Raw genomic sequence first — 14,138 nt, forward strand, 5'->3', positions numbered from 1 at the left:
AAGACAGGGGACAGAAGAAGAGAAAATAATTAAAAAAACAGAAAGAATCAATGTCAAAGAATAAATTGGGACTGGGGGATTGTGATGCCAGATCAGAATATGGCCTCTGACTGGGAAAAGACAGGGCAAAAGCCCTCCTTTCCATTCCCAGGGCTCGTGAATTTTCCATTAAAATAACTATGCTGTTGCCTACATCCTTTAAATGCAAAGGCTGAGATTGACCATTCAGATTCCTTTGTCAGCAGTAACACTTAATCAGCTAATGAATTAATAAGATGGATTTCAAATGCTATATCCGGATTTGAAATCAGTGTCTTTGCTGATTGCATGTACAAACCACTCAATCAAGGAACAACAACAACAAAAAAGAAAAAATCAGCTGGCATATTTTATTTCTATTTATAAGAGGAAATATTCATTTCTAATTAAAATAGGAGCTGAGAAATAATATCTTGCTGCAGAAGTTAAATAATATTTTCAAATAAATAATAGAACATGTTGCGGTCATTTGCAGGCAGTTTGTACACAGTCCAGCTTTTAAGAAAAACAGATAAATCATAATAATTATTTGTCAAGCTCTCATAATAATTACTCTGTGTCTCTAAGAAAGGCACTGGAATCACTTCAGATTATCTTCTATGTTGCCCATTTCTGGAATGAACTTGTCATTTAATGTTATGTCCTATTTGAATTGGAGTAGATTTTTTTAAGCCCAAACCACATGCGACGATGGATTCCCCAAGTTCAGAATCACAGTCATAGTTTTATTGATTTCTAGTTTTAAGCCTTGAATATTATGCTTGGGTATTTGACTGTAGGTACTAATAAGCTGCTGTTATTCCATGCCAGATTCCTGGACAGTTCCATGAGTCTTCCAATGGGTGGTCACAGTATTTTATTTGGAGATGCATTTACATACGCTAGAAGGGCCATATATTGATTTTTTTTTTATGATCATCAAGTAGGTTAAATATCCTTACAGCTTGCTTACTTGATGATGGACTTAATTCAAAACATCTTCATTAGAATGTGCATAATAATGAATGTTCATGATTTTATGTGTATTATGGCAGTTGTAAGTATAGTCCCAGTTTGGCACATGAATGCAGCCATGAAAAGAATGGCACATAAAACCAAACTCATGTTTCTTTTCAAACCATTTCAGCTTACACTGAACTGTGTTTTCCTGGGAGTCAAAGATACAGAAATTGATTCATCTCAAATAGGGACAGTTATTTTCCTCTGCTTTTTTCCAGTCTTTTGATTCCAAAGGACAGGAATTAAGATAATAGCCAAAATGAGGTAATAACCTTAAAACTTAATATTCTCTTCAATTTTTGGTTATATAGCTTCACTGTTGGACATTCTGTGAATTGTATTTCTCAAGCTGATCGCACTGCAAGAACACATACAGATACCATGTGTGTGGATCTTTCTTTTTGTTTTGAAAGGGGCTGGGTTTTTTCACCCTGCACTGAGCTATACTCTATATCCTTCAGCTTCTATTTCACTAAAAAACAGCCTTCGCTGCAGAGATATTTCATCACAATCATTCTACTAAAAGCTAGGAACAAAGTGAAGCAATGCAAAAATTTCCTGCCAAACCTTTAATAGCTTATTGCAGTGGATGCCTACAGAAGTTTCAAATACTCGCTTGCAGGCTTGTTTAGTGGAGAAAGAATTTCAGAAAATCATCCTCATAGGGCCTTAAACCCTAGGATTTTTCTTAAGTAAAATTCCTTATGAAGAATTTTAGCCCAGTGGGAAGAAACACAGAGGCTTCAGGCCATACTGTCACCCCTTACGGAAGCTTTATTGGGCTGGTGAGCTTCTGTCAGGCCATCTGCTGTAAGTGGATCTCTCCAGGCCTGCATTTAACAGCATGTGCCATATGCATTAACTTGTAGGAAGTCCTCTGCTTGTTGACCAGTTTCCTGCTCTTTTTCTTGTTGTTATAAATACTTTCTGTGGACACTTTCTGTATTCTTGCAACTTTTCAACTCTATGATAAGTTTCTCTCAGCTCTCACTGACAGGAATTATAAATGCATGGCGACAATTTGCGTAGATTGCAAACCTGTGATGGTAGAAAGCTACACCTTGCCAGGGGCAGCCTAGGGAAGGAGGAGACGGCCCTCTCTGGGGGTGGCTGGTGTGCAGACAGCTGTGCTATTAGCATGGCCCTTAGGCAGGACATCATATTTCTCTTCCTTCCTTCCGTCCTTCCTGTCTTTCTTTCTTCTCTGCTAGACAACAGAAGAACCAGAGCAGGTGATGCAGATTTATGGAGAAGGGGAAAAGGAACTTCTTCTCAACCACAGGCCTGTTTTGCACTCCCCTGCCCCTCCAGTGGTGCAGTGTTGGCAAAACCATGCTGTCAGCTGCTGCACAGGTCTCCAGCTTCCCTCTAGCCTCTCTCCAAAGGCAGAGAGGGGCTGCAGCATTGCACGTCAGCTGGGAGTGCTTGTGCGTATATAATCTTTCACCCAGACATGCTTCGCCTGCTTGCCCCAGCACTGTCAGGTACAGACATCAGGCATGCCCAGTCCTTGCATTCACTTGAAGCTGCAGCCAGCCTTTGGGAAAGGACAGTCCTCATCCCCTGCTTCACTCCTTTGGGTCACTAGAAAGGAGAGGTAAAAAGAAAGCTCTCACTGCTCTCTTGGGCACAGGCACATTTGAACACATCTTTGTCATTTCCCACAGAGTGAGCATGAGTTATGTGCATTGTCGCTTTGTGTTTACATCTTAAATCTGCTTTTCCTTGAGTCATATAGTTGTGTGAGTCTGAATGTCCACAGGGAGAGGCAGAAAGGGCAGGGATGGGAAGCAAGCCTCAGACTCTTGTGTCTGCTAAGCAAAGCTTGCAGATGGGGAAATACAGGAGCAGTTAGGAATTGGTTTCCTTTTGTTTTGCTCTCAGATTGCACGGTGGATGGGCTGGACCTGCAAATTCAGACTTGGCGTAGGGCTGCCAGGACTGCTCAGTCGCTTTTCTCCTGCCCAGTGCAGCGACTCTGAGACTCCCCCTGCATCTGATTAATGAATGAGTCAGCAGCTTGTGCGGTCTTTTCTCATAATATTTCAGCTCCACTGTGGCACTGTTGTATTTGTGTATGCCAGCCTCATTCCAGAGACTTTGACACTAAGCTCTTACAGCCCTAATGTGCTTACATAACATGATACGGAGAACCAAGAAAGTAAATTTAATTAAAATATTTCCCCACTGCTTCTGACACACAAGGAGAGACAAAAGGAAGACACTTCTTTTTTGAACACTAAAGAGTAATGTGGCACCCTCACAAAAACACACAAGGAAACTGAAGACACTGGTGGTGTATAGTATATCTAAAAAGGGGACTAATCTTTTAAAGTTTAGGTATTAATCATCTGAAATTAAGAAGAACCTGTGCCTTTGATGGCTGAATTAATGTTTTGGTTTCCTTTAGCCATTGAGTTGACATCTGTGAAAGATATGTTCGTAAAAGTAAGTAAAAAATCCCAAACCCTTTTAAATTCAGTATCAACTTCGTTCTAGAAGAAGGTTCATTAGTTATTTGACCAACATTGCTAGTGAAAATAAATAACCCACTGCATACAAATATTGCTGCAATCAGCTTCCTGCTAATGCCTTAGAGAATTCTAGAGCAAATTTTTGAAGGAGCTTCTGCTGAATGTTCAGCTTTTGCACAGCTTTCACTTCTCTCTGTAGTTTTATACAAGAATAGAAGTACACTTATCCCAATTAAAAAGCAACACTCATCAGATGTAACAAAGCAGTAGTATCTGGGAGACCCACAGGTTTCCCCATACTCCAAAAGAAAACAGCAGGGTCTCTCAACTGGTAACTGTAATTGTATCCTAGCTTTTCAGGGAAAAATACATCAAATATAATTGCATGAATTGAATCTCTTTGCTTGGGGAAATAAAACCCATTTGATGAATGGAAGTGAAATCTTTCTGATTTAATGACATCCTGAAAATGAAGTCTGCAGCCCCATGAACTCCATTTATTGCTTCACATCTTACACAGTACTGTAAGATGTCAAATGTTTATCAGCATGTTTTGAAATCTGGAGTAGAATACACATATTGTAAGATACTCCTTCCTTTTAGCTGCACTAGTTAAAGCTCCGCTTCCTCTCCTCTTGCCAAAGGGCAGAGCAACTTGCAGTTCTGTGGACTGCTACATTGCTTTCTATAGACTGGTGACATGACGCTCAGGAGGCAGTTAAGGAAAGATCCCTTTTCTTAAATAATACATCCTTCCTCACCCTTACCTGACAAGTAGTGGAGCTTCATCCAGGCAAACAAACAGTTGACATACCATGGGAATTGAGTTACCTTTTTTATCTTGTGTCTTTTCAATAGCTCTTCTACTGCCCTCCCTGTATGTCCTATCTCCTCTTTTTCACTGTATTTAGCTGCCTCTTGAACTTGCATCCCTGCTGCAAATGTAGAGACATCAAAGTAGGAAGTGAAGGGTAACCATTACACATATGGTCTGTTTTTGTTTGAAAACAGTGTAATAACTGGTTTCCTGGGTCCAGAACCCATACAATAAAAAATAATTTGCCACAATGGGATTATTTATTGTAGGTTGAATGAAGCATTTATTATGGTCTGTGAAAAATTTTTCAGCCTATCATTCTGTCTCATGAAAATTAGAAATATTTTTTTAATTGAGATTGAAGCAAAGCGTCTTTTTTTCTGACCCTCTTTTGGCTTGGTAAAACACACAAAAAAATTAATTAATTTTTCCACAAATTTTTTGCTGTCACATTACCTTGCATGTAGAGACAGCAAAGTCATTGAGACAGCCCACAATAAGTGAAGCCTGCAGCCCTGATCCACAATTGCTTGTTCTAGTCACCAGGTAGCAGTTCTGGCCTTTCCTGCACAGACAGTCAGCTACAGCTGGAACTGCCTGGAAAACAGGCAGTTGCTTCTGAAAACACAACTTCAGAACTTCTTGTAGCTCTATATTTGATTGTGGGCTGAAAGAGATGGATGGGTATTTCGATGTTTTCATATAGAATAACTGACTTTTACTAATCTGAATTGTTTCCTGTGATTTACATTTGGAAATGAGTACAGCGACATGAACAAAAGTCCTCTTTATACTGTCAAGACGTGAGGATTTCATTCAGCCATACAATATTAATGAACAGAGTGCACTTGTTATTAAGGTGATATGAAGAGAGAAAGCCAGTTAGTGCACAGGTTTTGAACATACTATCATTATATTAATTACACTGAGAGACATTATAATCTGTGTGATTCATTTTGCAGTGCCTTAAAGTGAAATTTGTTAAATAATTTTGTTATCTTTGTTGAGAGATAATGGTAAGAGATGTTATAAATGTAGGAGGGAGTGAACAGGCAATATTTGTAAAATATCTGAAGCAATAAGGGCAAATGAATTTAAACAAATGAAATCCTTTGCAAAAATTATTTCATAGAATCTTTGTTTGGCATGATTATTCATAGGATTAGGCATTACTAAATGTCCTTATGTGCTAAAAGATGAACTGGCGGGGAAGAAGACTGGCCTGACTGAACAAAGACCTTTGGCTGGAACTCAGGAAAAAAGGAGAGTTTATGATCTTTGTAAGAAGGGGCAGCGCAACTCAGGAGGACTACAAGGGTTTCATGAAGTTATACAGGAAGAAAGTTAGAAGGGCCAAAGCCCATCTAGAACTTAATCTGGCTACTGCCATAACAGTAAAAAATGTTTCTATAAATCCATTAGCAACTTTCCATCATTTGTCAGCAGTCCTGGCAAAGTGGGGAAGACCAGTTGACTGGAAGTTAGCAAATGTGACACCCATCAACAAGAAGGGCAGGAAGGAGGATCCAGGGATCTGCAGGCCTGTTCTGTCCTCAGTGCCAGGGAAGGTTATGGAACAGATCATACCGAGTGCCATCACGCAGCACGTACAGGACAACCAGGTTATCAGGCCCAGCCAGCAAGGGTTTATGAAAGGCAGGTCCAGCTTGACTAGTCTGATCCTCCTTCCATGACAAGAAGACCCACCTAGTGGATGGGGGAAAGGTTGTGGGTGTTGTCTACCTGGACCTAAGTAAAGCCTTGACACCATCTACCACAGCATTCTCCTGGAGAAGCTGGCTGCTCATGGCTTGGATGGCTGTACTCTGCGCTGGGTAAAAAGCTTGCTGAATGGCCAAGCCCGAAGGGTGGCAGTAAATGGAGTTACATCCATGTGGTGGCCAGTCACAAGTGGTGTTCCCCAGGGCTCCGTACTGGGGCCACTCCTGTTTAACATCTTTATTGACAATCTGGATGAGGGGATAGAGCGCACCCTCAGTAAGTTTGCAGACGACACCAAGCTGGGGGGAATGTTGATCTGCCTGAGGGCAGGAAGGCTCTGCAGGGGGATCTGGACAGGCTGGGCTGATGGGCCGAGGCCAACTGTATGAGGATCAACAAGGACAAGTGCCAGGTCCTGCACTTGGGTCACACCAACCCCATGGGGCACTACAGGCTGGGTGAAGAGCAGCTGGAAAGCTGCCTGGTGGAAAGGTACCTGGGGTTTCTGGTCAACAGCCAGCTGAGCATGAGCCAACGGTGTACCCAGGTGGCCAAGGCAGCCAACAGCGTCCTGGCTGGTGTCAGAAGCAGTGTGGCCAGCAGGACGAGGGCAGTGATCACCCCCCTGTACCCGGCACCGGTGAGGCCGCACCTGGAACCCTGTGTTCAGGTGGAGGCCCCTCACTGCAAGGCAGACACTGAGGTGCTGGAGCGTGTCCAGAGACGGGCAACGGAGCTGGGGAAGGGTCTGGAGCACAAGTCTGATGGGGAGCGGCTGAGGGAGCTGGGGGTGTTTAGCCTGGACAAGAGGAGGCTCAGGGAGGACAGAAGCTCTCTACAAGTACCTGAAAGGAGGTTTGTAGTGAGGTGGGTGTCAGTCTCTTCTCCCAGCTAACAAGGAATAGGATGAGAGGAAATAACCTCAAGTTGCACAGGAGGGTTTAAACTGCATGTTAGGAAAAACTTCTTCACTGAAAGGCTGGTCAAGCACTGGAACTGGCTGCCCAAGGAAGTGCTTGAGTCACCATCCCTGAAGGCATTTAAGATACATGCAGATGTGGCATTTAGGGACATGGTTTGGTGGTGGACTTGGCAGTCCTGGTTTAATGGTTGGATTGGTGATCTTAAAGGTCTTTTCCAACCTAAAAAATTCTATGGTTCTAAATAAAATGAAAGAAAAAAATATTTTGAGGAACAGTGATAAAACAGAACTGTAAAATTAATTGAATTTTCTCTCCTGTGTCCAAAGATAAAAGCATAGGTAGTTAAGCATCCAAATAAAATTGCTCTAATTTTTCTAAGCCAAATATCCTAAAATTCTAGTAAAATTCATCATCTTTCATGTGTCATTTAGTTTCCAGAATAATTTTTAGCTCTTATCTTTAGAGACCCAGATTTGAAATGACAGATCAGTTCAGGCTTCTGTCCTGCTCCTTGCAAGGCCGTATGATACAAATTTGTTGTGTTCCGAGTTTGTCAGGTCTCCTCTTTAACATGAGACACTGCAAGATATGTGCCTTCCATTGTTTTCCAAGAACATGTTATGTCACTAGCTCATCTCTGCACAAGCTCATACAGAGCCAGTTGAGTACGTTTGCTCAGAGTCAGGGTATTTTTTGTTTTGCTGAGTTTTTTTAAATTCAGTTCAGTTTGAAGGGAGCTACAATGGCCATCTAGTCCAACTGCCTCGCCACTTCAGGGCTGACCAAAAGTTAAAGCATGTTATTAAGAGCATTGTCCAAATGCTTCTTAATCACTGACAGGCCTGGGGCACTGACCACCTCTCTAGGAAGCCTGTTCTATTTTTTAACCATCCTGTGGGTAAGGTGGTGTGTGTTGGAACTGAAGGAGAGAATAAGAAATCTGCCTCCATGGCTTCTCCAACGCATATGGATATTTGCTATAAGCCTGGGTACTTGTCTACCAGTTCATGGCGTAACCCCTGCTCTGCCACCTGGCAAGTTGTTATACACACAACCCAAGTATGGGAGGTTTCTTTTATTTCATCTTCCCAGTGAAAATTAACCCTAATTGTGCTTCCAGAACAATTTTTTTGCTTAAATGAGCACTCATATTGAATGTAACCAACACCATGTTGTAACTCTCAATAAAGCTAAAACGTCATATGGCCTACCCGTGAAGCATATCAATCCCTGGAAGGACTGCTACAAATAAAGAAGACAGTATATACAATTTCTAAGACCTTCAGACCTCTGTCAGGACCACCAGAAAAGATGATAGCTCTCATAATGGTTGCTAACTGGACCAAGACAAAAAAATCTCTTTTTATGTGACCTCAATATTCAGCAGAAGACAGTTAGTAACAAACCATAAAATCTGCCTATTCCATATGAAACATTATCATTTACAACAATTTTATTCAGCAGATTTTGGCTTTTTGTTCTAATCAAGAGTTATCTGTGAACAGACTATGTTCTTTATCAAATGTGTGTGTTTGTTCAAAATTTACCAACTGGCTAGGTATTGATCAGATTCCCCAACCAAAATGTTTTTACATTTCTTTCCATCCTAAATTCCTTCTTGCCCTAGTCTTTCTAGAGAACTGCAAATGACTAATTCTTTGTGCTTTATTTCTTATTTTATACTGACATAGGCTTGTCCTACCTTTACTTTATACAGGAAAATTAACTCATTTCTAGCTGTAATTCTGATAGTGTAGTTTTTCTTAACTTGAGTTTGTCAACTGGGATTTGCATAAGTACCCACTCTGCTCTCAAGAACACTGTTAATCCCACATCAACTTCACAGCAAAGGCACTAGATTAAATTGATGGTTGCTTTACATTCAGGTCCTTCCAAGTACCTAGCTGAAGCCAAGAGTAGTTTGATGTGAGGCACATTATGGTAAAAGGAAAGACTCACAGTGGGTTTCATGACATTTTGGTCTGTTCTCTCCTCTCCCTCTACTTAGGTACTACTTTTAGCACTGTTGGGAGCAGCCACAAGGTGTGCTTAGGGGATTTTTTTTGTTTGTTTATTTTTTGTTTTAGTAGTATATGTGTGTATACCCTCCTCCTTTTTCAGCTTTTAGATTGACTGACAGAAACAAAGACTAAAACCAAAACTGTGATACAAAAAAATGACCCAGACTATTGATGAACTGTTAAAATGAAATTATTAAAGGAAGATTTGCATCGCATCCAATACAAAAATATGTAACTATGAAATTTAGGACACCTGAATTCTTCAAGGTCATTCAAAAAAGTAATGACCTAATTTGAGTGACTACAATTAATCCAGTACTCACGTGGCTTACATTTATTCTTTTTTTTTGCTTAGTGCAAGCTAGGGTCCTCAAAATAATAATAATAACAAAAACAAAAAAAAAGCTAACAAAATACTTTTCCATTTTTAATTTTAATAAGCCCTAGTGTTCAAATCAGTCTTTGTAGATCAATGTTATTTTTCACAAAGGATGTGAAAGGAAGTAAAAACAAGTTTCATAGTCCAGAGTTCTGCTTTGACCCTTTCAAAGACCTACTGAGGAAAAATGCAATATCACAGAGAAGTCCCATAATAAACATTGTTTAGTTCTTGTATTTCTTGACAAGCTGTCCTATGAAAACCTAAATGAACATCGATTACCTCTGTTTTGTCTCTGGTTGAACATAATTACATGATTTCATTTGTTTTAAAAAACCCCACACATTTCTTACTGATTGCATAAGTGAATTTTTACAAGCTCAAATGCATAGGTATATCAAAAATTTACAATGATGAAAATGAAATAAAATAGATTTTGACTGTGGGAAGTTAAGTTTGGGTAAAGCATGACTTCTTATGCTGGATTTACTGGAAAATATCTTATTTACACATAGGGATGTTGGTATTGCTGATCTGTAGACAATTCATTACCATATGATGCTTCATATATTGTTTTCCATTATAGTACAATTATTTCTATAGGTGATATTAAGGCAGTCACCTTTGCAGTGTGGGACTATATGCTTGGAGCCTTAATGTAAGCTAGATGTTCACTCACAATTAGTCAAAAGCAAATCCTTCCACCACTGAATATTCATTTTCTTTGGAGGTATGCATATTGTATTGAAATATGAGGAACCAAATGCATACTTTGCAGAGTTAATACATACTTGAGGGCAATGGCCTCTTTTTAAACATTGGCAAGTTCTGTTACATTTAGTTTTCTGCCTCCAGCAGCCAAATGAATGCTTGCCTCAGGAATCATGTATGGATGCTATCATTATCTCCTGCAAGTGTCATTGATGTTTGCGTTCCTTTTTTTTTTTTTTTTTTTTTTTAAACTAATTGAGAAATCAATGAGGTATTTGAGATAAACTCCTAGGTAGAAAACAGCTGATTGTGCGTGCTGTGCACTATCAGTCATTTTGTGATCTCGTCCATGACTTGCTGCCTAGAAGCTTCATGAGAGGACTGCCGGACTGGGCACAGGGGCTTTCTGCCTTTCTTTCACATAAGGATGGACAACACATTCATTTTCTATCTATAGGAAAGGAGAATATGTGATAAATTCATGGTCTGTTAATCCTAAGGGACTAAGCAGCAGATAAAACACACCTAGAGATAGTATATTCAGACAGCATATTATATTCAGGCAACAGATGTCTAGACTATGCCATATGTACTATATGCAGTACATAAGTGAGGGTACATGCACTGGCATACTCTCTGCTTCCCTAGGTAAATATTGTCAGCTTACACAGAAGATTTCTATTCTTTCGGTGTTTCTGAACATGGGTCTGAATGTCATTGGTTTCATGTGATTTGCATGGGACCTATGAACCTTCTCCTGCAAAGAAAGTGGCAGATACATTGCCTCTGGGAAATATTTCTCCAGCTGCTCCTTGCTTGGTGGTGCTGATGGTGAATGTATGACAGTGAGAGGAGCACATGAACTCATTCAGTCGTATTACGCTCTTTTCACAAGGCTTTTTTAATTCACCATCACAACTGTGTGCTATGTTCAGCTCATCTGGAAAATAGGTACCGAGGCAAGATTTTCTTGCCCAGTTGTGATGAATGTCCTGTGCAAGACAGACCCAGAGAAAGGAAGCTAGACAACCCTGCCTTTGGAATCTCTGCTATCCTAATGGATCCCCACCTGACATTTCTGAGTTGTAGGGTAAACAAGCTGAGAACTACCAGATCAGACCCTTTTCCACAGATAAATGTAAGGATGGTCTTCATGATTTGATATGAAAGCCATAACATATCTACATTCAGGAAAGAAACTATTTTTTGAAAGTTCCAGTGAACTTACAGATCTTCCTCTTTTCTTCATATTAAAATGACAACTATCTTCTCCAACCTGGATTTGAGAAGTGTCAGTTAACACCTAGTCTCTCACACATCCTACTTCCCCAGTGTAGACAAGGTGTTACTTAGACAAAGTAACAGAGAGTGGATTGCAAATGCCTGTTAAACACCGAGTAACGTGGGAGGTCTACAGATAAAAGCATCTTGCAGTTTGGAGCATATTGTGATAGAATGACTCAGGGGGAAGGAAACAAAACAGGGAGGTTTCTTGCTTGCAGCTCCCTCAGGACCCCTGCAGCACAGGTCAGCTATGACTCGGGGTCAATGCTGACAGCACTCAGCAGCTCGTGACAGAAAGCGGGGAAACGGCCCAGGACCCAGCGGGGGCTGATGTGAAATGCAGACACAAATGGCACCCTCTGGCAGTGCCTGCACATCAGCCCATCAGAGCTGAAATCCACGTGTGGGGAAAACCTTCACTGCCACGTTTTTTCTGATCAAGGGACAGAGACTTCAATGTCTACTCTTGCTGCAGTTACATAAATGTCTTTTAGTACTATAAACTTTGTTTGACTTTCTGTAGCAATTCCAAATTGGCATATCTACTACTACTTTTAGCTAAAATGATTATTTCTGATAGCTTCAGAAGTGATGATCATTTAGGTTGTTTACTTATTAACACTGAAAGGGACATAGCTATCTTGGCCCTCAAAAATATGAGATTAAAAAAATATCTTCAAATGTGACAAAAAGTCAAATTTACAAGCAAATTAAAAATTGTTCTAGCTGAAATTTATCCCTTCCTAGCATACGTAACATTGTGGAATGACAAGCAAAATTTCGAAAAGAACAAATTCTAGCTGACAATTTGATTAAAATGGTGCTTTCTCATGAGACATTTCACTTTCAATGAATTAAAGATTTCTGGGGGGGGGGGGGGGAAAGTGTGGGTTTGGGTTTTTTATTTAATTGAAATCCCTGGCTGGCACCTTGTTTATGCTTCTAAAGCTTTGTAAGAGAAATAAGAAAATCCCTCTTTATGTCTCATTCTTTTTCATATTTTCATGTTATTTCATCTTTGTTTATAACACTTGTTTTTCTTACTATTGTAGGCAATGAAAGCCTGGAAGAAAATTATGTGCAGGACAGTAAAATGGGATTTGTCATCAATGCTATATATGCTATGGCTCATGGGCTACAAAATATGCATCATTCCCTTTGCCCTGGACATGTTGGGCTGTGTGATGCTATGAAGCCAATCGATGGCAGCAAGCTCTTGGAGTTCCTTCTCAAATCCTCGTTCATCGGTGTTTCTGGAGAAGAAGTTTGGTTTGATGAAAAGGGAGATGCCCCTGGAAGGTAAAGAGATATTTCACCTCAACTAGTTAAACCATGTGTTGGGAAGGGGGAATGTTGCTGGGTTTGGTGATGGAGATTTCTTTGGCCATTTTGCTAAAGCATACAGCATGCATACCGCGAGACATAAATGGAGTTACTGCGGTTAGTCTTACCATTAGCCAGAAGTAACACTGGTAACACACAATACAGGCATAGCTACAGCTTGTACTGGGACAGGAACTACAGCAGAGCCTGTGAAATTTCTAGTGTTTCAGGAGAGGACAAACCTTGTATCTCACAGACTTTTGGTGCGTACCACTGGTACTCCGCACCAGGGTCTTAATATGTATAAAGCCTGATACAAGTGATTGGAATTTAATGAAGCATTTACTTAATAAGGTTGTGAAGGTAAAGCTGTAGAGCACTTCCTTTTCCAACTGGAGCTCTGCTGAATCCTTGCCAGCAACTATTTAGTTCTGCTTGGTGAACTCCTGTGTGCTCTCTCAACTTGTTTCACTCCAAATAAGATCTCCTGTTCCAGAGTTTAAAAATAGATAATTTTAATATTTTTTTTTCCCTGAAGATACTGTGTTTCACTCATTTGGGGTCTGGTAAATTCCAGCTGTGGTAACTGCTACTGTCTATCCCTTGCTAGCAAACACAGTATGTACCTGAGCAATATGTGAAACGGGAACTTTGTGGACTTGGACGTCACCTTTGTTCCTCTTACAGGAGCCAGCTGACAGAAATTTTTTCCTCTTCATTTAGTTCTGTGGCCTCTATCCAACAACTTTAACTGTGACACCTCCCAGAAGGATTTATTTTTCAGTTTGTTTGTTGGGTTTTGGTGCTTTTCTTTTCTTTATAAATAACTTTATTTCAGCTGCTGAAGTGCAAATTCCATTATTAACTGAAACCTACTCAGAGGTTACTTCATTGAAGTTAGTTTTCCTGCTGAGTGATTAAAGTGTTATAAAAGACTCTCTCACTCCATCTTTGGGCTTATTGCATAAATGCATCTGAATGCCAACACTGCACAATGAGACTGCTTTGGAACAAACAAGTTTGCAGTCTGGCATATGCCTTCAAAGAGTATTCCTAAGACAGAGCGGCCTTAAAGCAGCTCTTTTCTCTATTACTAACCTTTATCAGCAGAACTGTCCAACATTTTTACCATTTTCTATTTGCATTTCTTGTTATATTTAAACAGTATATACATTTAAACAACTTGTTACATTTAAATAGTAATAAAAACCTGGTCAGTTTGGTCTTCTGGAGCATTGTATACTTCAGATTTTTTTAGTCAGAGATATAGATGAGCTAGGTCAGACTTTGAAAGTAGAGGCAAGTAGTTCTGTTACAGCCCAACACATACTTACTGACACAAATACATAAATCAAGTCTTTGCACACATAATTTAGATAAGACAGAGAAATTACTGCTTAGTGTAACTTTATTACACACTACTTATGTCCATAAAAGTATTACTTC

At 40.0% G+C, this 14,138-nt stretch overlaps 1 protein-coding gene across 2 annotated transcripts in view; it reads left to right on the forward strand.

The window, feature by feature from the left end:
* Nucleotides 1-14,138, forward strand: part of GRM1 (glutamate metabotropic receptor 1) — a 197,681-nt gene that overhangs the window by 137,927 nt on the left and 45,616 nt on the right. For both annotated transcript variants that reach the window (XM_055714871.1, XM_055714872.1), the window contains exon 4: nucleotides 12,422-12,668. In XM_055714871.1, coding sequence (XP_055570846.1) covers nucleotides 12,422-12,668 — 247 coding nt within the window. The remainder of the gene's footprint in view (nucleotides 1-12,421; nucleotides 12,669-14,138) is intronic.

The sequence above is a fragment of the Falco cherrug genome, chromosome 6 (assembly GCF_023634085.1).
Source record: "Falco cherrug isolate bFalChe1 chromosome 6, bFalChe1.pri, whole genome shotgun sequence".
Classification (NCBI taxonomy): Eukaryota; Metazoa; Chordata; class Aves; order Falconiformes; family Falconidae; genus Falco; species Falco cherrug.